The sequence below is a fragment of the Arvicanthis niloticus genome, chromosome 2 (assembly GCF_011762505.2).
Source record: "Arvicanthis niloticus isolate mArvNil1 chromosome 2, mArvNil1.pat.X, whole genome shotgun sequence".
In the NCBI taxonomy this organism is placed as follows: Eukaryota; Metazoa; Chordata; class Mammalia; order Rodentia; family Muridae; genus Arvicanthis; species Arvicanthis niloticus.
The window spans coordinates 137,952,569-137,977,158 of NC_047659.1; the positions used below are offsets into that span (position 1 = coordinate 137,952,569).

The 24,590-nt window shown below is 47.4% G+C and overlaps 1 protein-coding gene across 3 annotated transcripts in view; it reads right to left on the reverse strand.

The window, feature by feature from the left end:
• Nucleotides 1-12,830, reverse strand: part of LOC117703960 (zinc finger protein 64) — a 36,393-nt gene extending 23,563 nt beyond the window's left edge. The window contains exons 1-4 of one of the 3 annotated variants that reach the window (XM_076930292.1): nucleotides 12,456-12,830; nucleotides 7,281-7,430; nucleotides 6,498-6,560; nucleotides 725-1,144 (exon numbers count right to left, since the gene is read on the reverse strand). In XM_076930292.1, the coding sequence (XP_076786407.1) occupies nucleotides 725-1,144; nucleotides 6,498-6,560; nucleotides 7,281-7,430; nucleotides 12,456-12,561 (739 nt within the window). In that variant the 5' untranslated portion in view covers nucleotides 12,562-12,830. The remainder of the gene's footprint in view (nucleotides 1-724; nucleotides 1,145-6,497; nucleotides 6,561-7,280; nucleotides 7,431-12,455) is intronic. The other 2 variants (XM_076930293.1, XM_076930294.1) reach the window with 2 other exon arrangements.
• Nucleotides 12,831-24,590: the final 11,760 nt, after the last annotated feature.

Below are 24,590 nucleotides of genomic sequence, written 5' to 3' on the forward strand. Positions count from 1 at the left end.
TTTTAGCTCTCATGTGCTGGGACTATACATGTGAATCACCATCATGCCTGATTTATGTGGCACTGGGGATAGAACCCATGGCTTCAAACATGCTAAGTAATTTCCCTACCAATTCAGCTATGTTCCCCAGCCCTTCCCAACTCAGTTTAAAAATGCCAACACATTTACATTGGCTTGGCATCTTCTATGAGCTTTTTGAAATGCTTGTATCTTGTTGTGAATGCCTGAACACTCTACCTATTTGTGTGTGGACAGGTATACAGAGCATAATGGGTTGTTTTTATCCAGCTAACATTAGTTTTGTGGAGTCCCACAAAGAAGGGAAAAGAAGACTTCCAGACCAAGATGTGTGTGGTTTGCAACCGCTTCCAACTTATTTTTGTTATGTTCCTAGAGGAAGTCAGGGGAGCAGAGTAAGCCAAAACACTAAAGGCATCTAATTGGCCTGTCACATTTATTTGAGATGCACACTTTGTCACGTGGCTGCTGTGATGGGTACCCATCCCTATCCATATTCTAGATGGTTATCATGGAGGTAATGGATGCCACATTGTTCTATTAAAAACTGTCATTCTGACAAAGAAGACCCAAACAAACCACATTGGGCCAGACTACAAATTACTTTATTTCTACCAGCCACTTATGTCGGTTACTTGTATCTTTAGGAAGTGTAGGAAAATGAATAGGAAACATAAATCAGGGGGCTTCTGGGTGACGGACTTACCTGCGTGTGAGCGCATGTGCACTGTGAGATGGCTGGAGGTGCGGCTGGCATAGGGACAGAGCAGGCACAAGTATGGCCGTTCATCTGAGTGAATGCGCAGGTGTTTCTTGAGGCTGCTGCTCTCCACGGCTGCATAGTCACACAGGTGGCACTTGTGTGGCTTCACACTTGTGTGGCAGCGCATGTGCACTGTGAGCTGGCTGGAGTTGCGGCTGGCATAGGGACAGAGCTGGCACTTGTATGGCCGCTCATCTGAGTGGATGCGCAGGTGCTTCTTGAGGCTGCTGCTGTCCACAGCCGCATAGTCACACAGGTGGCACTTGTGTGGCTTCACACTTGTGTGGCAGCGCATGTGCATGGTCAGGTTGTCCTTCCGGCTGAAGCACTTGTCACAGAACTCACACTTGTGAGGCTTGTCACCTCCAAACACAAAAGCAGTCAAGGTTACAGAGTTTCTTGGTCAGGGTGGTGTCTTGGTTTCTTTTCTCGTTGCTGATAAAATACCATGACACAGCAATTTAAAGGAGAAAGTTTTCTTTTTCCCTTTCATTTTTTGGCTCACAGTTGAAGGTTTAAGTTCATGACAATGAGGAAGTATCTTGAAGTGGCTGGTTGCATATCATTCATAATCAGGAAACAGAGGAATGGATGCCTGCTGCTGCTCAACCCCTTTCTCTATTGAAACAGTCCAGGATCCCACCTAGGGAATGGTGCCTCCCACAGTGGGCGTGTCTTCTCACCTTGGTTAGCTCTATCAAGACAATGCTTTAAAGACATGCCCAGAGAGGCCTATCTCTTAATCAATCCCAGATTCTGTCAAGCTGACCATTATACTAACCATCAGTGGGTGATAGCATGAGCAGATGGGCCTGCCTCCCCCTCTGTCCAATGGCCACACACAGAGGAGAAAACCAAAAGTCAGAGTAAGAAACTAGGGAGCTGTGTGTTGATGACTTCACCATTAAGGAATCCCGAGAGACAGATCAAGCACAAATGAGAGGCTAAGTCCCATTTGGGACAAAAGAAATGGTCGCAGAAGGACTCAAGGTAAGAAGTGACAGGGGTAGGGGACAGGCTTTGGCACCTGGATGAGGGAGTACTTACAGAGTAACCTTTGCCAACTCCCAATCTCTACCTTGGGCTGAATAGCCTACCTTGTCCTTGAACTTGGAGCTGGCCTTTCTGCTTCCTTTGTTCCTTCCTTCCTTTCTTCTTTCCTTCCTTCCTTCCTTCCTTCCTTCCTTCCTTCCTTCCTTCCTTCTTTCTCTCCTTTTTCCTTCCTTCCTTCCTGACAGGGTCTTACTGTGTATCCTGGATGTTGTGGAACTCTCTATATAGACCAGGCTGGCCTTGAACTCACAGATCTTCATCCACTTGCCTCTGTCTCCCAAGTGCTGGGATACTAAAAGTGTGCATCTCCATAATACACAGCTTTTATATCCTGTCTGGATTAGAGTTGCTTGACTTTGAACTTTTATTTTATTAGACTGAAGGAGAGACAGAGACACAGAGGGAGAGAGAGACAGAGACAACTCTCTTAGGACACAGGAGTGGTGTGAGTCAAGAGGATAATGTTTAGGGGTCATTCTCTCAATATACTATGGGTTCCACAGACCAAACGGGTCGGCAGGCTTGTTCACCAAGACTCTACCCACTAAGTCATCTCATTGTCCCTTTTTAGTAATAATTATTATCACAATACTAATGCTACTAAAGTCAGGCATGATGGTGGACTCCTGTGATCCTAGACTGTGGCAGGAAGAGACAAAACCAAGCAGCCAAGGTCACTCTTCACTACACAGTTAGTTGGAAGCCAGCTCAGGATACAGGACACTCTGTCTCAAAAACATGGAAGTGCACCACCCAGAGGGCATGTTATTGTAAGGTATAGCTTTTTTCTCCTGTAGCTAGAGTCCTCTTGGAGGCATACTGCCTCTGTCTGCTAACCTAGGCCTAGACCTGGAAGCTCCTGGCCTCCGTACAATCTAATCTAGGCCCACAATGTTTTCAGCCTCTGAGACTTGCTGCTGAATAAGCTCACCCTTTCTAGTTCTTTCTGAACTCTGGCTGGCTGGTTCAACTCAGCTGTTCTGGCTCAGCCTCCTTTCCATGATGGCTGATTCAACCTGGCTTCTCTCTCTTGGCCTCTCCTGAATTGCTCTCCTTGGCCTCATACTAACTTTGGCAATTGGTTCTAATCTTCTGGCTCCTTCTCATTCTCTGGCTCTTTCTGTCTTCACCTGTGTCTAGCTTGTTTTCTCTTCAACCTGTCTCTGTACAACTGTCCTGGTAAAACTTGTCCCCTTCTTCTTTGTCTGAGCTGCTCTATCCTCATTCTTCTCCTGAGGGCAAATCCCACTCTCTCAAATCCTTCTCTGATCTGTCACTTTGTCTGCAACTTAATGGGACATCACTTTCAAACATGGGCGCTTCTTTCTACAAACTAACTTTACCCTCACTGTTTGGAATCAAATGTGTGTGCTGAGGGCTGAGCCACACTGCAAGGAGAAATGGGTATTTTCAGCAAATAACACAATCTTGGCGTTCATAGTGTGGGCAAATATCCTGCACCATGTTAACTAAGGAATTCAGGTGACGATGCTGTGGCCACGCAGGCTTGCCTGCAACAATATGCACCTTTCATTTGGGATGTCCAGAGCAGGAGAGGTTGTGGGGAGTAGGAACTAGGAATATATGGGAGTTGCTTTCAGGCCAATTCATGTGCACACTTAAAGCTGCTCTAAGAAACAATATGGATTAGAAAAAGAAAAGGAAAGAGAATCAACCACCATGGTCATGGCTGGTCCTGAAGCTTGGTGGTAGAGTACTCGCCTAGCATGCAAAAGACTCTGGGCTCTGGTGATGTAAAATGGTCAGGAGTCCCTGTTTCCAACCATACCTGTGGCTGGAATGTCATCACACCTGTGTGTGTCAGCCCCAAGCAACAAGAGATGTCACAAGGGACTGCATGTGGACATGGACTTTGGAACCCGCTGATGGGTCCTCTCCAGCAGAGGGCGCTCCAAGACATGGGCTATGTTTCCCATCAGGTTTTGCCTTGTTAGTTACTGCTCAGTAAGATGTTCTATTAAGATGATGGGTCTGTGGTTATTGTAAAAGTAATATTTAATGTTTCAGCTTTAATTTCTAATGTAGAAACCACAAGAGGACATAAGCTTGTTGGAGGCTGTGGTGGCCTGCATGAGAACACGTGGTCACTGGTTGGCAGTGGTATTTGTGGGGGAGTCTCACAACTACTTGGCATTTTAGAGTTAGGTCACCATTGGCCAGGTCCCCCAGGGAGGGATTCTGCAAGCTCCCCAGGACTTCCTAGCTTCTTTTTATTTTTAAAAATGACATTCATTTATTCGCACTTTCCCTCTGAGGTGTGTGTGTATGTGTGTGTGTGGAGGTTAAAGTACAATCTGTGGGAGTCAGCTTTCTCCTACACCAGGCCGTCAGCTTGGTGGCAGCTGCCTTTACTTGCTCAGCTCTCTCTTCATTTTTGTTTTTCAAGGCAAGGTTTCTGTCTGCTCTTCCAGAGGTCCTGAGTTCAATTCCCAGGAACCACAGGGTGACTTACAACCATCTGTAATGGGATCCAATGCCCTCTTCTGGGCTGGAGGTGTACATGCAGAACTGTTAAACAAGCTGTTTAAAGGATGACATGCTTACCCTGAAGGCTGGAGAAGATGTTCTCTAACAACCTGGTGACCTGTCTCTAATCTGTAGAGGCAACTTTAGGCCCCAATCCTGAGCTTTGTCTCTTTGTGAAGAGAAACTTTCTTTAAGAAGGAGGCTCAGAGGACTTTGATCCTCCATAGATAGAATCCATCCTTCTGTTTATTACACAGCCGTCTTACCTAGGCCCAGGTTTCTGAGCCTTGTTTATCAGTCAACAGAACTCGTTCTTCTGGTTAGGATCACAGTCCCTTTGCTACTGTAGAGACTTAAGATTAATAAAAAGCTCCTATTTCAGTTTTAAACTCAAACATTAACTTCCTCCAGGCACACATCCCAGGAGAAGCACATTTTAAAGACTCAAACAAACATTCCAGGAAGAAAGACCCAAGATAGGAGTTTATGAGCCCTTAACACAGTAAAACCTTGGTAAACAGGAGCTACTCAAGCTGACCTTCTTTGTTGTAAAAGATAAGGTGTAAATTTGAGTTACTTAGCAACCGGGCCTGGGAATGGCTGTTTCAAATGTAGCCTTTGTGGTTATTGTTTAAGAAGTAATTGTATGCCTGGCAGTGGTGGCTCAGGCCTTTAATCCCAGCACTTGAGAGGCAGAGGCATGCAGATTTCTGAGTTCGAGGCCAGTCTGGTCTACGGAGTGAGTTCCAGAACAGCCAAGGCTATCCAGAGAAACCCTGTCTCGAAAAACCTAAAAAAAAGAAATAATTGTATAACTGCCCTCATAAATTCTGTAAAAATGGTATATAAACTGCCCTCAGTTTTAATTCAGGGTTCTTCTTGCCTGCATGCAAGAGAACCCCAGTATACTGGTTGTCATCTCATCATCAATAAACCTCATGTTATTGCAGGGAATCCCATATGTGAGTGTCTCTGGGGGAGCGCATCCCCTGGTTTTGAATCATTAGAGTTCAACACTATAAGGGTGTACTTTGCAAGGAGTCTCCTAAAGCTCTGCTGTGATAACTGTGGAGACTTTCTTTCCAAAGCTTTACTGTGTTTATTTAAAAGATTTATTCATTTACTTATTTAGTTTTTTCAAGACAGGGTTTCTCTGTGTAGGCTTTGCTGTTCTGGAACTCACTCTGTAGACCAGGCTGGCCTCGAACTCAGAAATCCACCTGCCTCTGCCTCCTAAGTGCTGGGATTAAAGGCGTGTGACACCACTGCCTAGCAAATTTATTTATTTTATGTATGTGAGTACACGTAGCTGTCTTCAGACACACCAGATCCCATTACAGATGGTTGTGAGCCACCATGTGGTTGCTGGGAATTGATCTCAGGACCTCTGGAAGAGCAGTTGGTGCTCTGAACCACTGAGCCATCTCCAGCCCGCTTTACTGTGTTTAAATTTGTAAGAAAAATAGCTCCTTGGTCAGGCTGGGGACGTTTTTGACCTAGAGCCTGCTCAGTCAACTTGGTTCCTTTAGCAGCAAATGAACCAATGCTCTGGCCCAGACAGGCTCTCAGAGGGTTTATTCTTTAAAGAGACAGGCAGTAGCTATTTTGGGATTTGGGGTACACTCTTTGCCCTCAGATCCACAACTGTAGAGCCACATCAGCCACAGAGGAGTGTTGGGCAAAGGGCATGGCAGCGGCTGGGGGGACTTGGGCTGAAGTTAACTGAGTCTGATTCAGAGACAGGTGTGTCCATCCCAGGGCCCTACCACACAGCCCGAGATAGCTATGAACTTGGGCCAACAAAACATTCGGAGATCCCCTCCCCCCATGGCCTGGTATCTGAGCACCTGGTTCTTGAGCGTGAACTTTATAGACAATACTCTGCCACTCTGCCAAAATGTTGGGCACCCCAGTAAGTCAGACCCAGACCTTCGTTTGTGTTAGCAACTCTCTTGGATCCTCTGTAACTGGCTGACTAGAAACTTCTTGAAGCAAAGGCTTGGCTGCAGCCCGAGCTTTGTCAAGAGCACCCTCACATCCCCTTTCCTGCCTCCTCCAAGCCCAACCACTAAACCAGAAGTCCCTGGGCAGAAAGACTCTCTCTGTCTCTGTCTCTGTCTCTGTCTCTGTCTCTGTCTCTGTCTCTCTCTCTCTCTCTCAGTGAATGGGCACATACCGGTGTGGATTCTTAGATGACGGTCCAAATCTTTCATGCCATGAACTGTTTTGAAATGGCAGCCTAGAAGAGAAGAAAAGCTTGTTCTTAAACACCCAGCCCCAGAATCACCAGGGTTACCTCTAATGGAAGCCCACCCATGCCTTCATTTCCTGCTTTCAGTACAGCTGTCAACAAATGACAGCACCTGCCAACACTTTCTCACAAAACAGGCATTATGTTAGGTGGCTCTGCTCAGCCATATTCTAAAGCTGGTGTCCAGCCTGTGGCTTAAGTGGAGGGCTTGGACATTTGGTGGGCAGTGTATCAGGTGCATCTTTCATTTCTTTTCTGTCTGGCAGAGCTGGGGATGAAACTCAGAACCTTCGGCATCCTCACCAAGCACTGTGTCTCTGGGACACATCCTTGGCCCTCACCTTTGCCTTTTTTCTTTTTTCTTTTTTTAATAGCATCAGGCAAGACTGGAACTCACTACCTCACTAGGCTATTGTCAAACTTGCAGTAAGCCTCCTGCCTCTGCCTCCTGAGTGCAGAGATTCTAGATGTGTACCACCCCCACTTCTGCATTTTTGACTTACTGGGGTTCAACTTAAAAGCAGCTGTGAACTCAATTATAGTCTCCCAAGGAACTCTGACAGTAAGGGGCTTACAGAACCCGTCCCCCAAGAGGACATGCATCAATCCTGTGAGTGACCTTGGAGGGCAATACAGGTGCAGGTGCAGAGACTCCCTGCACCAGTACTAGGCAGGGATGGAGCCCTTCCACCATGTCTGACCCTTTACCTGGATAGCAGCAGTTAAAAGTTCTTTCTCCAAGGGTGGTCGTTCGCCCCTTTGCTTCTGAGGGCAGAGCGACTGCAGGGCCCAGCTGGGCATCACTGTCTTCAGCAGGGAGGCCCACTGGTTTCTGGACATCGTTGTCGAGCACAGAGTCTGAAATGGAGACAGGAAGTTTGGCTTGACTGCTGAGTGACAGCTGTCATGGTGAATCTGAGAGGAGGGTAGCTTTGAGCTGCTTTCATCTTTAGCCAGTTTCCCCAAAAGTACTTTAAAATATGAAAACTGAGGGTTGGAGAGATAGTTCTGGATGATCTTTGGGAGGACTGGAGCTGGGCTCCCGGCACCCAGGTCTGGCTGCTTACAACTGCCTATCCTGCATGAAGGCATCCGATGAACTTTCTGGCTCTGCAGACACCTGCACCCCCGGTCTCATACACAGACACACAACCACACATATTCATATAAACATAAAATGAATCCTTAAAGCCAGAGCTGAGGCTGGTGCTCTGTTGGTAGAGTGCTTGCCTACCATCCAGGAAGCCCTGAGCCAATCCCTCTCTGTGCACAAACCAAGCCTGGTGGTGCAGGTAAGTGATCCCAGCACTTGAGTAGTGGAGGCTAGATTAGAAGTTCAAGATCATCCTTGGCTACATAAGAACCTGTTGCTGCCTGGCGGTGGTGGTGCCCACCTTCAATCTCAGCACTCCAGGATGCAGAGGATGGTGAATCTCTGAGTTCAAGGCCAGCCTGGTCTATAGAAGGAGTTCCGGGACAGTTAGGGCGACACAGAGAAACTCTGTGGCAAAACAAAACAAAACAACCAAACAAACTAAACCAGAAAAAAAAAACAAAAAACAAATAAGACAAAACCTAGAAAACTGTTTCCAAGAAGAGTAAACAATAAAAGAACTCGATGTGACAATACCTCTAGAGAAATAACCAGTCAGCAAGGTAGTTCTGAAACATCAAGCCAGCCTCAAACAGCCTAGACTAACTCTGGTCGTGAAATTGTAGTGATCCTCCTGCCTCTGAGTCCCAAGTACTATGATTCCAGCCGTGTTCCACCAATTCTCAAAGATGTAACTTTCTTTTCATTTTATTTTGTAAAAGGTTATGTTTGCTTTTATTTTATGTGTATGAGTACACACATGTGTGTGTGTACCGAGTGCATGCAGGGCTGACAGGTCAGAAGAGGAGTGAAGATCTCCTGGAACTGGACTCACAAACAGTTGTGAGCCTCCATATGGGTATTAGGAACTGAAACTGGATCCCCTGCAAAAGCAGCAAGGGCTCCTAACTAACAAAAATATCTTTCCAGCTGCTAAAGATACAGGTTTTTTGTTGTTGTTGTTTTTTTTTTTTTTTTTTTTTTTTTTTTTTTTTTTTTTTTTGCAATAGGGTCTCACTATGTAGCCCTGGGTGTCCTGGAACTCACTCTGTAGACAAGACTGAGTTCAAATTCACAGTGATCTCCATGCCTCTGCCTCCCCTAAAAATGTAGTGTAAAAAAACCTTCCCAGCTGGGCAGCAGCAGGGTTCCTATTTAACCCCAGCACTCACAGGCCACCCTTGAGACATTGCACTCTCCAGGATAAAACATTTCAGCAAATTGCTGAAAACATGGGAGTTGGAGAGAGAAACCAGAGACCACCACAAGCTGAGACCTGACACATGGGAACCTTATCTGGCTCCTGAATCAAAAATGCCACAAAAGCCACCTGAGATGGTGAGACATCCTGTCTTGAGTTTAGATTAGGGATGGATATTGACAAGCTTCTGAGCTGAATGGCACCACACTTTGGTTCAAACACAATTAAAACAGGGAGAGAAGAGTTTGTGTGGAGGAGAAACACAGTTGGCCCTGAGCAGAACCTGAGGAGTGGGTCTGCATGTAACTGGGTATTACTCTCCCAATACAGAACAGTGTGGAGAACCCACATGGCATTGTGTGCATGCACATATGTGTTCATGTGTGTGAAGGTACCCACATATGTGTTTGTATGTGAAAGTGTGCTCACAATGCACATGTGTTCATGAGTGTGAAGGTGTGCACACAGTGCACATCTGTGTTCAGGTGTGTCAAGGTATGCACACAATGCACATGTGTGTTCATGCCTGTGAAGGTGTGCACACAATGCACGTGTGTTCATGCATGTGAAGGTATGCACACAATGCACATGTGTGTTCATGCATGTGAAGGTGTGCACACAATGCACAAGTGTGTCCCTGTGTGTTAAGGTGTATACACATGTGGAAGCCACAGCTTGATGACTGTGCCTTCTGTAGTCACTCTCCATCTTATTTCTTTCAGTCAGGATCTCTAATGGCTCACCAGAATAGCTAGACAGGCTGGCCAGGGAGCCCGGGATCCTCTTGTCTCTGCCTCCCCCAGTGCTGTCTGCAGGGAGGATAGCAGCTCTGTTTACCACACTAGACTTTGAAGTCTAGCCTGGGTTATTCTGCTTCTGCCCCAAGCAGGGAGAGCCCTCTAACTTAGCCAGCTTCTGCTAGGCCTGTGATACCTGGACTTCATGGTGGTTGGCTTATGGTACCCTTTGTTGGGAACAAGCCAAAGAACTTATTCTAACTACTACCATTTCATTTTCTGACTAAACTAATGATAGGGAGAAAGTAAATTCTAGACCCCAGGCCCTAGAGGAGCTGAAGACTTCCCAATAGCTTCTCTTGTAAAGAAACAGTCGTCTGACTCCAGACATCTCCAGGACAACTTCTCCATCTTGCTGCTAGGGTCAAACTAAGTTCATGTTCCCAGGCCCAGGAATCAACTCCTAACCTGATTGATGGCAACTTCCTTGCTCAACCCCTTATGTCAAAATATAATTGGACATTGCTACAGCCCACCCAGCTCCCCCTCTCTTTATGGCTTCATCCTTTAAATGTGCTCTACAGTATCCCTTCAGGGTCATAGTTGTTCAGATCCCCAGTCTATTCTGTGGTCCTGATTGATTAGAAGTGGCTTGATTATAATACACTTTTGTCGTCTGCATTGACCTGGTGTTTGAATTATGCTGGATTTAGCTAGACCTGTTGGTCTTAAAGATCCAAAACCAAGGTGACATGCTCCCCCAGAGACACTCACGGACCAGACTCACTGCAATAACATGGGTTTATTGATAAATTGATAAAAGAAAACCAGTGCACTGGGGTTCTCTCACATGCAAGTAAGAAGAACCCTGAGCCAAAATTGTGGGCAGATTTTATACCATATTCACAGGGCTCATAAGGGCAGTTTTACTTCTTAATCAATAACCACAAAGGCTGACTTCAACAACAGTTCCCAGGTCTGGCTTCTGTTTCCAGGCCTGGTTGCTAAGTAACTCAAATTTGCACCTTATCTTTTACAATTTAAGTGGCTTCTGTTTACCCAGGTGGTTCATTTCCCTTATCTTGGGCCTTTTCCTCTGGAATGTTTGTTTGAGCCTTTGGAATGTGCTTCTCCCGGGATGTGTACCCGTGGGAAGTTAAAATTTGAATTTAAAACCGAAACCGGAGCTTCTTATTAATCTTAAGTTTCTACACACCCCGAAACACCCTTACTTGGTTTTAGAATATGAACTATTAGAGTGCCCAAAACACTCCCCTCCACTCACTCTCAGAGGGAGATATGCTCACCTGAGCCCAGAGGTTGTTGAGGGATATGGAAATGGCGTTTGAGACCAGGAAAGTACAAGGTACAGGTAGAGTACCCCACCCTACCCCCTCTGGCTGGGAAGCAGCAGGAGAAGGTCGTCATAGAGTCCATTTAAAAACCCTCTCCCCACCCCGTAGCCTCAGAAAGAGGGGACAGGAGGAATCTACAAAGTCCAAAATGAAAAAAAAACCAAAGGGAGGTGCCTTAGGAAGGCCAGTCTTCCTGGGGGGCAGGAACCTGAGGGGGGCTGAGGAATGTGTAGAGATATAAAGGTCCCCTCTTCCACAGGATCTTCAGAAGTGGGGGATCCTCCAGTGGGAAGGGGACACACGACCTAAGGTATTCTGTCTGAGGGGGCGGTGTTACTCCCAATTGGTCAGGGTCAGCAGAGATGGCAAGAGAGAACCAGAGCTTCCTAGTTCCAAACATGTGGTTCCACTCACCCCAGCCCCTATGGCTCCAGGAACTTCCTAGAGGCACCCCAACTTCCGGCAGGCCTCAGCCTCGCAACTGCCCTGACCTGCCTCACTTCACTGTTCCTCCTCCCGTCCCCCCCCCACCCTGCACTCATCTCCCTCATGCATCCTTCAGGTCCCTGGAAGGTTCCCTCTCTGGGAGTTGGATAACGCACATGAAAAACATCCCACACTGATCCTAAAGCCTTCTCTGCCTTTTTTGGGGGTGGGGGTAAAGAGCTGAAGTCTTGTCCTTGGCTCCTGCTTCCCCCCTCCCTGGATATCACTCGTAAAAGAGCAGGTGTGTCCCCAGCATGTCCAGTTGGCCCGCAACGCAGTGGAAGCAGGAGCCCAGGTGTAAGACTCGGGGTTCCGTGTACCCCGCAGACAGCCTCCCGGCTCTAAGCATCCGTCGGCCGAGTGTGGGAGGCGAAGTGGCTGCCCTAAGCTCTTTCCCGCTTTCCCGGAGAGTAGCAGCCGCCTGGTGGAGGATGTAAGTGACATGCACACGTAATTCACAAAGACCCGCTGGCCCGCCCAGGTCTGCGTCTCTGAACTGGAACTGGAAGCTTTGCAAACCAGCGTACAGATCTCCCTCCTACGCCCTTCCCAGAGCTGACACTTATGGGAGTTCGGGGACACCATCAGAGGGACAGGGACATCAGAGCAACTGTCTCCAAGTCCCAGGACTGGAGCTGGAAGCTTCGCGCACCATCCCACGTACCGCAGGCATCAGACACTTACCGGGGTATAGGGTTAGGGACATTAGAGCAGCTGTCCTCAGGACTTTGGGCTGGAACTGAAAGCGGCTTGCACCACACACTCCAACACACACCCCCGCCCCTTCCTAGATCTGACACCCATTGGGGAGGGCCAGGGACTGGGGAGTGTTGGGGGACATCAGAGAAGCTGTCCCTAAGTCCCACGACGGGGTCTAGAAGCTTCCATCACAATTACACTCGCCCCTTTCCCCGTCCAGATCCGACATCTACACGATTTCCGGGGTGGGGAGTACACCAGAGAAACTGGGGGCGTCGGAGCCACCGTCCCTGGTGTCCCTAGGCTACTCACCCGACTCCCCGGCTGCGCGCGAGGCCACTCCGCCCGGCTCGTTGCGCTCGGGCGGCGGCTCCTGAGAGCGCAGGTGCTGAGGTTTGGTTTGCTTGCGCCGCGACATGGCGCGTAGATGAGGTTCCCGGAGGGTCCCCAAGAGTGGCCTCCTGAACAGCGCGCGTTTCCCGACTTTGGAGGCACACCCCCACACCGGGCCGAATCGCGCATGTCCCGGCCCTGCCGCCCGTCAGCCCGGTCGAGCCATTTATCAAGCGTCCTGACAGCCGCTTGGGCGGCAGCCAGGACCTCAGGGGTCCCGGGAACCCCGCTCCCACGCACGAGCTCCGGCTCCACCCCGGCCCCGCCACAGCAGAATCTGCATTTTAACAAGCTCCCCAGGTGATGCGCGCGCACGCTCAGGTCGGCGGAACCGTGTCTGCATTTTAACGAGATCCCAGGTGATTCGTTGGCTCATTAAAATTGCAGAAGCGCCAGCCCTCTTCCCACTTTAATGTGCTCCCCGAGTCGCTGGGGAGCTCGTTAAAATGCAGATTCTGACTCGGTGAGTCTGGGGTGGGGCCCGAACGTCTGTATTTCTAAGGAGCTCCCACGTGAGGCCGTGGCCGCTGCCACGCGGGCTGGAGCGCTTTTACATTCTCTCTTAATTGGTCCAGCCTGGGACCACCGTAACTGGGATATTTCTCGCAAAAACCAAGGTGGAGAAGGACCCAGGCTCGTGGCGCGCCCTCTCACCTGCGCATCCAAGTACACAATTTAAGAACAAGGGTGTCTCCAGTTTGCTCCGTGCACGTTTTTTCCCGTAGTCAGTTATTAAAAAAAAAAAAAAAAAAAAAAAAAAAAAAAGTAGGTTTGGGTTGGCAAGATAGCTCAGCGGGAGAGAACTCATCCCTGTAAGGTGTCCTCCAACTTCCACAAATGGGACAACACACACACTAACAAATTTAAAAGTAGAATCTGAAAGTTCTGGATTCGGGAGGCGAGGCCTGTGACTTGTACGTACTCTTTTATCCCGCCTCCCGTTCCTGCCCCGGGACTCAAGGTCTAGGACCACACAGGAGAGGTCTTTGGGGCCAGCCCGGGCGCAGGTCCCACCCACTGTGTGACTGAGGCGCGGTCCCATCCCGGGGGTTTTTGGCTAATTGATCTTTCGTGCTCAGACTAGCTGGGACCTTGCGGAGACCAGAGGGGGACCCCTCCTTCTGAACGACATCCAACAAGGATCGGCAAAGCCATCTCTAGTCCCCCCCCCCCCCCCCCCCCCCCCCGAGGTGTTTACTTTTTTCAGATTGGGAAGTTACTTAAACAGGGCTGTGCCCCAAGCCTGCCCAAACCTGAGAGTCACGTGGTGGCCACAGCTCAGAAAGGCCCAACGGAGCACAGCAGCTAGTTCTTGTGGTGGACCTGAGACTCTGTATTTTAAAATCGAAGAAGATGTGACAAGTTAGGGAAAGTGCTTAGCAGCAGGGCCGACCTAGGCCAGGTCTTTAAAGTGTGTGTCTGTGTGTGTTTGCGCGCGCGCATCTGGCTTTCGTATGTATGTGTGTGTGTGTGTGTGTGTGTGTGTGTGTATGTATGTATGTATGTGAGTGCACTGTAGCTGTCTGTCTTCAGACACACCAGAAGAGGGCATCAGATCCCTTGTGAGCCACCATGTCATCGCTGGGAATTGAACTCAGGACCTCTAGAAGTACAAGTCAGTGCTCTTAATTGCTGAACCATGTCTCTAGCTGGGCTGGCTTTCTTAAATTCCCTTTGGCTTTTTAGTTGTCAGTCTACTTAGGCATCTGTAGGTAATGCTGAGTGAAGCCACAAGGTTAAACTCAGAGACATATTCTAACAAAAGTTTTCTTTGGTATATGGGTGCAGCCATACTATGCAGAATGATTTAAAGATGGTTTAAAGGTTTTAAGTTCTGTGTATGTGTGTGCATCGTGTGGGTGGGCATTTGAGTGCAGGTGTCTCTAGACATTAGAGGCGTTGGTTCCCCTGGAGCTGGAGTCACAAGGAGTCCTGAGTTGTCTGTCTGATGTGGGGGCTGGGAACTGAACTCTGGTCCTATGGACGAACCAGACATGTGCTAAACTGCTGAGCCATCTCTCCACACCCTGTATATGTTTTTACAGGTTGGGTATGATGGTGCATGCCTTTAGTTAATCCCAGCACTTAAGAGGCAGAGACAGGAGGATCTCTGAGTTCAAGGCCGACCTGTCTACATAGTGAATTTTAGACTAGCTAGGGCTTGTCTCATTTTTTTTTGCACATTAATTTATGTAGTGGTGTGTGTGTGTGTGTGTGTGTGTGTGTGTGTAGGTCAGAGGAAAACCTATGAAAATCAGTTCTCTCCTACCAAGTCAGCTCAAGTCAGATTGTCTGGATGGTGCCTACTGAACCCTAACCCCTGCTCCTTGCCCTGTACACAGATACTTGAACACATACACATGCTCTGGTTTAGTGTCTCCCAGATTGTCTTAGGATCAAGAAGAAGCTGGGAACAGAATCTCCCCCCCCCCCGCCCCGAGAAACTTGAAAAGGGGTACATTGAGGGTGACCTCAGAGATACTTGAGACGATGTTATGCTTGGCCACTGGCCAGCCCAGCACCAGCTAAAGCATCTCCCAGGACGGAAGAATCCCTTTTCATTTTACTGTACATTATGAGACTCTTTCTTTCTTTCTTTCTTTCTTTCTTTCTTTCTTTCTTTCTTTTCTTTTCTTTTCTTTTCTTTCTCTTTCCTCTCTCTCTCTCCCTCTCCCTCTCTATTTTTCTTTCTCTCTTTCTTTTTTTGTTTTTTTGTTTTTTTGTTTGTTTTTCAAGACAGGATTGTATCTGTCTGTAGTTCTGGCTGTCCTGGAACTCTCTCTGTAGACCAGGCTGGCCTCAGACTCAGATCTGCCTGCCTCTGCATCTGAGTGCTGGGACTAAAGGTGCCACCATGTTCTGCTGGATCTCTCAGATTATTGTCACTGTTCATTCACTTTGACAGATGTAGGATAATCATGGGATGAAAATACCATAATTTAGCCATTGTTCTCCTGGGCAGCTGTGCTGCTGCCAGGCCCTTGCTGCTGACAATCTAGACCAGGCTCACCTTGGTTGACTTCAATGAGCTCTGTCTGTCTCTGCCTCCTGAGTGACAAGATAAAAGTTCCCTTTGGTTTCCCAGTGGCCAATTCCCTTAGACTGGGTGTATAGGTAATGTTATGTGTACCAGAGCTGGAGAGACAGCTTAGCAGTTAAGAGCATTGGTCACTTTTGCAGAGGACCTGGACTCAATACCCAGCACCTACTGATGGCTCACAACCACCTGTAACTCCAGTTCCAGGGGATCTAATGGCATCTTCTGGCCTCCTCAGGTACCAGGAACTCTGGTGCACAGACATGTGCAGGAGAAACACTCATATACATAAAATAAAAATAATAAATAAAAGCTTTAAGGGTATGTGTGGCCAGTATTTAGGTCATACTATTTTACAAAGTACCTATTTAAAGTTTTAGCCAGTCTGTCTGTCTGTCTGTCTGTCTGTCTGCTTCCTTTTTTCTTATCTGTTTTCCTCTCCCCTCTCTTCTGATAGAGTCTCCCTATCTATCCCAGGCTGTCTTGGAACATGCACATGCAGCCATCCTCCTGCCTCAGAGTTCAGTGCTAGGGTTAGAAGCCTGCTTGACACTTGTTCAAAGTCCTACTCCTATGTCAATTATTATACATTATTACTGCATTTATTACCTAGTCTCAATGACTTGATTTCAAGGACCATGACTAAAAATTGTGGGAAAGAAATCCCAGGGTTTGTGTTCAGGAGCCACGGTTTGTTACCTTCTGTTCAGTTTTTACATCAAATGTTTTGTGTGTGTGTGTGTGTGTGTGTGTGTGTGTGTGTGGTGTATCTCCACATGGGGATATATGTGCACCTATGTTCAGAGGCCAGAGGAGGACATCGGGTGTCCTGCTCTGCCATTTTCAGCCTTATTTACTTGACAGTGGGCCTTCACTGAACCTGGAGCTAGGCCAGCCAGCAAGCAGTCCATCCCTGTCTCCACCTCCATCTCCCCAAGGCTGCAATTACAGGTCTGTGTATGGAGCACGTCCATCTTGGCCCCACTGCCTGCATCTGAACTCAGATCCTCAAAGGAGCAAAGCCCTAGCTCTTCCCCACTGAGGTCAGTCATAATCAGGTAACTTTTCAACCTTAGGGGCTTTTGCAAATTCACCTGAAGAGGAAGTCACTTGGAAGCCCTGAAGATTTTGAGATGACACCTAAGCTGCTGGGGTCGGGGTGTCCTATGTAAGGTGACACTGCTCTTCCCTTCCCAAGCCTGCCTTTCTGCACTCTGGACCACTGTGGGAGTTACTTCCTCATTCTTGCCAGACCCATCACTTTCCTCTTCATAGGCTCTCAGGCTGCACACTTCCTTCACATAGCAAGTCAAGCTATCTTCTCTGGAATTAGCAGCTGGTCAAAGGGAAATTCTGGGACCCTATGGCTTTTCAAACTCCAAGTTAAACAGCACACCTCTGATTCATGAGAAGATGCTCCTGGTCCCTCTGTGGCCCTGTGTGTGTGTGTGTGTGTGTGTGTTTTGTACACCCATCAGTGTGTAACTACACACACCCACTCAGGAGCATGTGGAGCCAGAACAGGATGCCCATCATCTTCCTTTATCACCTTTGACAACCTTGAGATAGGGTCTCTCAATAAACCAATAACAAACAAACACCAAAACAAACAACCCTTCATCTGGCCAATCTGTCTCCCCCCACCCAATGTTGGGGATGCAGGTACTGGCTTTTTATGTGGGGACTGGGGACTTCATGTTTGCAGAAGAGCCTCTCCTACCACTTGTTGGGAACAAGCAAAAGAAAGTTATTCTAAGTGCTACCATTTCAGACTCCATTCAGTCATAGGAAGAAACTAAATTCAAAGTCCGAGGGCCCTAGGGGAGCTGGGGACTTCCTACAGCTGAACTGCTTCTGTTGTAAACAGTCATCTGAGGGACAACGTCTCCCTCTTGCTCGCAGTGTCAAACAAGCTCGTGTTTCCAAGCCTAGGAACGAACACCTATCCCAGTTCTCTGAATGTTTTCTTAATTGTCTGTTAATCCATAAGAATATAGAGATTACTGTTATCTAAACCAAGGCGCATACGTTATAAAGATATATAACCAATTGCCTGTTATGCCTGAATTATCTACATGTGTCCCCTTATCACCCCGAGCTCCAGAACGAATGTCTAGGAGACTGAATTAAGGACCCTAAAGCCCGGTTACTGGATACAACCCAGTCTCCAACTGGTTCTCTCTTGCTTAATCCATGATGCCAAAATACAACTGGATAACACTGCAGCTCCTCGCAGGTCACCCCTCGATTTGTTCCCATCCTTTTAAAATGTACAATTTCCCTTCAGGGACATTGTTCAGATCCAAAAATGGCCGCCTCCCTGAGTGCTCAGAAAAAAAGCTCTCGTTTTTTTAACGTTCCGCACCGGAAGCGACTTTTCTCAGCTTCCGCCTCGAACCCAACGCACGGTGCCATCTCTCCAGCTTCTGTGAGATCTTTTGAAACCCGCCATTTGCTCCCCACTTTTCCTAATGAAATGGCAATGCTGCTACAGTTGGGGGACCGTGATGAGCAACCTTATGTGTGGGGTACAGAGGATGTCTGCTACTGAGGCAGTGGTCTACGTGTTACTAATTATTGATAACGATAGGGGGCGTGTTACACTGACCCGTGACAATAGTGAGTACTCAGTCCACTCTAACTAGACAAGACACTGTCTTCTCCTGGAAATACACTCGAAGCAAACATGCAGGGCCTGACATTAATCTCCTGAGCTGCAGAATTCACTTATTTCTGCACCAGCTGCAGCCCATATACATTCCTGAGACCACAGAAATAACGGGTTTCTATGTTCACAGACACGGAAAATGCTTGAGGTTGTATCAACTGGGATATCCAAAGGTCAAGAAGCGGAGGACGTACTGTGACTGTCCGTATGCACATCAATACACACGCAACAGGGTATGAAGGGTAACACAGATTTAGAGACACTTTGAAATGCAGGAGGTGGCCTGTGACTGGTCCCTGGAGATGAGGACAGAAAAAAAAAATACAATGGAGGTGTGGTTGACTGACTTGTAGGGATAGCTCTTTTCACAATCGTTTTTAAAAGGTAGGGGTGGCTGGAGAGATGGCTCAGTGGTTAGGAGCATGGGATGCTTTTCTAGAGGACCCATGTTCAGTTCCCGGCATCCACATGGTTACTCACACCATCTGTGACTTCAGCTATAGGAGATCTGATGCCCTCGTCTGTCCTGTCCTCCACGGGCACCGAATGTACACACAGGACCAACATACGCAGAAGCAAAACATCCACACTCAGAAAATATGTTTTAAAAAAAATAATTAAAAATATTTATTTTTAACTGTGTCTATCTACATGTCTGTGTTGGGCATGTGAACATGAATACAGGTTTCCTGGGAGGTCAGGAGAAAGTGTCAGAGTCCCTGGGGTTGATGTCACAGGCAGCAGGGAGAAACACAATATGTGTCCTGGGAATTGAACTCAGGTCCTCTCTAGAGCTGTCTACTTAGGCCCTACATTTTTCAAAAGTTTAAACAATAAATTTGGTCTATCTGTAAAAATGATAGATGTGCCAGTTCAGGGCAAGCCCTGGCCCCAAATGAACAACAAACACTAAGCCTCCTTGGGCGATGCCTCCTACCTTGAGGTGTGGCACATTCTTGGATTGAACAAATCCATCACCTTCTCACTTCCTTGCCAGCATCTTCCACTACCTCTTTTTGAGGGGTGGGGGTGGGGAAGGTAAGCTTTACTTAAAAATTTCATCACCTCGTGACACACTGCACAATCTTGCCTCTTTCACCGAGTGTCTCTCCTTCCCTGGAATCTGGAAGTCTGTGATTCAACATGTTCCCACAGGCAGCCGAGTCTGTTTTCATCCATCCCCTCCATCCCCCCCCCCCCCCCCCATCCAGTGTGTGAATACACCGCACTGGGAGTCTTGCGAAGCCAAAGGCGCTCGCTCCTGGCTTGGTAATTCTGAGCAATGAAGGTATGCACGCACGTTCCTGCCCAGGTTTCTTGGTCTGTGTATAGAAAGACGCTTCTCCATACTGAGTTTGCACTGAACCAGCTCCCCAGGTGATTCAAATATGAGAAGCGCTGAGATCAGAACCTGATTTTTAACGAGATCCCCAGAGTGCCATATTGGCACGGATCGGCTGGGCCGTGGGATCTGGCTCGGCCTTCCCCGGAAGTGTTAAACTCGGTTCTAACTCCGCTTTACCGGTTTACATTCTCATCTGCACATTATTTTTAGATTAAAAAGAAAATAACCAGGACGAGGGGGCTGGCAAGATAGCTGGGAGCTTTGTAAAAGTCTCTGCCTCTCAAGCCCCAGGAAATCCACAGTGGAAGGAACGAACCAATCCCACAAAGGTGTCCTCTGAGCTCCACACACACACTGTAGCATGCATGCACCCCAAATTCCCACACAATAATAAAGAAAGCTGGGGACGTAGCTCAGTTGGTAGAGTGCTAGCCTAGCATGCACAGAAGCCCTGGGTTCAGTCCCCAGCAGCACATGAGAACCGGTACCTCACAGCTGTGAGCTCAGCACTCAGAAGATGCAGGCAGTGGGGATTATGAGTTCAAGGCTATCCCTGGCTACACAGAGAATCCAAAGCCAACCTGAGCTATCGGAGACCTGGTCTCAAAAACAAAGAACACACAAAAAATGACTCCCCCACCCCTTTGTTACAGCAAAGACTGTAACAGACCAGCAAGGAACAGTCTTAGCTGATAAGGGTGGGTGGCACTTTGTGTGGCTGGTTCAATGGCTCAGTGTCATTAAACTGCCTTCTCTTCTGTCCCCATCTGTCTTGATCTAAATGCTTGTTTCCCTTCAAAATCATACGCTGAGAAGGAAGTGTTTATGTTACAAGGGTGGGACCCAACTGGATGGATTAGTATCCTTATAAAGCAGACTCCATGGGAGTGGAGGTGGAAATATTTAAGGCACATCTTAAATGTGCATGGAATCTGAGGAAGAAATAATTTTTTTTTTTTTTTTTTTTTTTTTTTTTTTTTTTTTTTTTTTTTTTTTTTTTTTTTTTTTTTTTTTTTTTTTTTTGAGACAGGGTTTCTCTGTATAGCCCTGGCTGTCCTGGAACTCACTCTGTACACCAGGCTGGCCTTGAACTCAGAAATCTGCCTGCCTCTGCCTTCTAAGTGCTGGGATTAAAGGCATGAGCCACCACTTCCCGACCCAAAAAAAAAAAAAAAAAATCATTTAAAATAAATAAGAGACTTCAGAAATACAATTCTTGCTCAGATGCTGACACCTGTATCTGGTGCTTCAGCCTCCGACCTCCGGTCATGAGGGAAGTGACCTGATCACCCCTGGCCTGAGGGAACAGGACAGATGGCAATGACAGAGGGGCCATGCCTATGGGGATGAAAAGAGGTAACACTTGTGGGCTAAGGCTGGTTTGAAACACAGTTTACTTGCGTATGTGTTTGTTTGATGCTGGTAAGGATTGAACCCAGGACCTTGTACATTCTAGGCAAGGGCTCTACCACTGAGCTATGCCCCCGGCTTTCCTTAAACCTCCATAAGCCCCAAGTTTCTAAGCTGTAAAATGCTTTCCCCAGATATTGAGAGGAAATGTGTCTGGCTGGAGAGGTGGCTCAGAAATTAAGAGCACTGGCTTCTCTTTTGGAGGACCTGAGTTGAGTTCCCAGCACCCACATAGCATTGCAATCATTTTTAACTCCAGTTCCAGAGGAGCTGATGCCCTCTTCTGGCCTCCATGGGTACTGCATGCACACGGTACATAAACATACACAGGCAAAACAAACACAAAATCAAAATCAAAATAAATTAGTTAAGAGACAATGTGTGTAAGGGACAAACGAACAGTAACTAATTCAGAACATTAGTTACCATCTGGCTGTGGGAAACCAACCCCTCCTCTTCCTACACTATAATACTTTCTGTGACTATTTTAAAATAGAAAAATAATTGTGAATTGTATTGATTTTAATGGGCATATATACTGTGCCAGAAAATACTTTGGAAACACTTTGGTATAGAAGACAGATTTGGGGGCTGAAGAGATGGTTCAGTGGCTGACAGTGCTTACTGCTTTTGCAGAGGACCCCAATCTAGTTCCCAACACCACTCAGTGGCTCATAGCCGCCAATAACTCTAGTTCCAGGTGATGCAGCGCCCTCTTCTGGTCTCCACTGGCACTGCATGCACATGGTGCACAGACATGCATGCAGGCAAAATACATATAAAATAAAAATAAATAAAGCCCAGAGGTGGTGGTGCACACCTTTAATCCCAGCATTCAGGAGACAGAGGCAGGTAGATCATGGGAGTTTGAGGCTATCCTGGTCTACATAATGAGTTCCAGGACAGCCAGAGCTACAGAGAAACCCTGTCTTGGGAAACAAAACAGCACCCCCCCCTCCAAAAACGGGGAAAAAAAAGAGTAAATATTTAAGAAAAATTGTGGGTGCTATGGCACATAGCACCCCACCTACATATACACAAAATAAATAATTATAAACCTCACATATTTTCCTGGTCATATTCTTGGACCCAAACCATTAACATTAGAGAGCAGAAACAAAGTATGCCTTCCCAAATCTGAGCTACTTAAAAACCAGGGAACATAGTTTTAGCCCCCAGATTGCAGTTCCTCCAAACAACTCCCTAAAAACAGAAACAGCAATATAGCTGGACACACGGAGGAAGGACATGCCACAGAAGTCCACAGGTGTGGAGGGAAGTTTTGAAAGGTCCAAATAGGCAAAGGGATTCCAAACCTTGTATGCTGTGGGGCTTTCTGATTTTTACCCAAGTTGGAGTAAGCAAGTCATTATTCTTGCTTTTATGAAAATAGAGAATTTCTGGCAAAGAGCGGAGACTGTGATGTAATAAGAATTACGCTCAGATACAGATCCAGGAAAACAGAGGAAGGAGTCAGACTCAAGGCAGGGTTTTCCAGGGACGTGAAGTAGGCATTTAACACAGGTAAGACTCCAGTGTGACCCTGAACCCCAGCCTCCTTATGTAACCCCGTTTGACCTTCAACTTGCTACAGAGGTTAACCGTGAACTTCTGATCCTCCTGTCTTTAATCCCAGACTGCTGGGATTTTACAAGCATGCACCACGGGTGTGGGGTGGGGTGGTGGATGATGGAACCCAGGTCTTCCTGCATGTTAGGCAAGCACTTTTACTGACTGAGCCTACAACCTCAGGGCCTTTAACTAGTGTTTTGGATTCACCCAGTTTATTACCCAAAGCAGAAACCATCTCTTCATATAAAAGTGAGATGACTGCATGACCACTTTCATTCAATAAATTCATGTTACTGAAGAATGAAGGTAGGCCGTTGTGGCTAAGACATGACCAGGCACTCCTACAACATTCTAAGACGATTTTGTTGTTGTTGTTAATAGTGATCAACCGCATTCATCTGTCTATCCTGGCAGACACTGGAAATCAGAGACATTCCTAGACTTTTGTTTCACATTCTTAGGCATTCTGGCTTGCTCTTTGGCGCCACCTAACGACTAATTCAAAAGGGAACGGTTAGAATCTCTCCTTTCGCTTTTGAACAAGGTGTTATTTAGACCCCAAGCTTGAGCAGAGATGGACATTTAAGAAGCCACATCTGAGAAAGCCCTGTCAAGTCTTAGCAGGATCCAACCGCTTATTAACATCTAAGCAGAAACATCAGAACCCTCAAGTCCCAAATTTCAAATGGGTGGGAGCCACATGTGGTGAGTGGCACTTGGGCTTGTAAACCTGTAATCCCAGCAGGCAGAAGGTGGATCCTCCTGGATCTTATTTGAGGTTATCCTGGCCTACAGAGCGAGACTTTGTCTCAAAAACAAAAGACACACAGTCTGGGCGGCTTTAGGTATCTGTGAAGGAGGGAGGTGTTTATGAGAGGGGCCCAAGCTCCCACTGTTGGAAGTTCCCTCTGATTCTGTAATGAGGCACAGGGCAGGAGAGATGGTTCACTGGTTAAGAGTTCATGCACTGTTCTTGCAGAGGCCCTGGGTTTGTGTCCCAGCACCCAAGCCACCTCAGAATCACTGGTAACTCCAGCTCCAGGAGGATCTGACACCCTCTCTGGCCCTCGTGGGTACCTGCACTGATGTGCACACATGCAGACACATGCACATAATGGAACACAAACTTCATCCGTCACCCTCTCTAATCATATTTTGAACTGCAACTAAGTATCGATATTCAGTGTGTTTAACCAGGTGTCAGGCCGCTGTTCCTCCTGGCTCCTCCTCGCCAGCACTCATTAGAAAATGGTCCGTCACAGCAGGGATCTATGTAGGGACACAAGTAGTCCACACAGACACAGACAGACAGACACACACACACACATACACACACACACACACACAGAGTCTCACACAAAGGCACACACACACACAGTCTCTCACACAGTCACAGGCACACAGTCTCTCTCTCTCTCTCTCACACACACACACGAACACACACACATACACGGTCTCTCTCATACACCCAGTCACACACACACACACACACACACACACACACACAGAATCTCACACACAGGCACACACACAGTCTCCCTTACACACACACACAGAATCTCTCACACACATAGTCACACACAGTCTCTCTCTCTCACAAACACACACACACGAACACACACACACATCTCTCTCATACACCCAGTCACACACACACACACACACACACACACACAGAGAATCTCACACACAGGCACACACACAGTCTCCCTTACACACACACACAGAATCTCTCACACACAGTCACACACAGTCTCTCTCTCTCACAAACACACACACACACGAACACACACACACATCTCTCTCATACACCAGTCACACACACACATACACATACACACACACACACACACGAACACACACACACATCTCTCTCATACACCAGTCACACACACACATACACACACACACACACACAAACACACACGTGCGCGCGCACGCATGCCCGTGCGTGCCCTAATTCTGGAAAGGGGTGTCTAAAAAGCCACAGAAGTACATACAAACTATACTATACAAACTGAA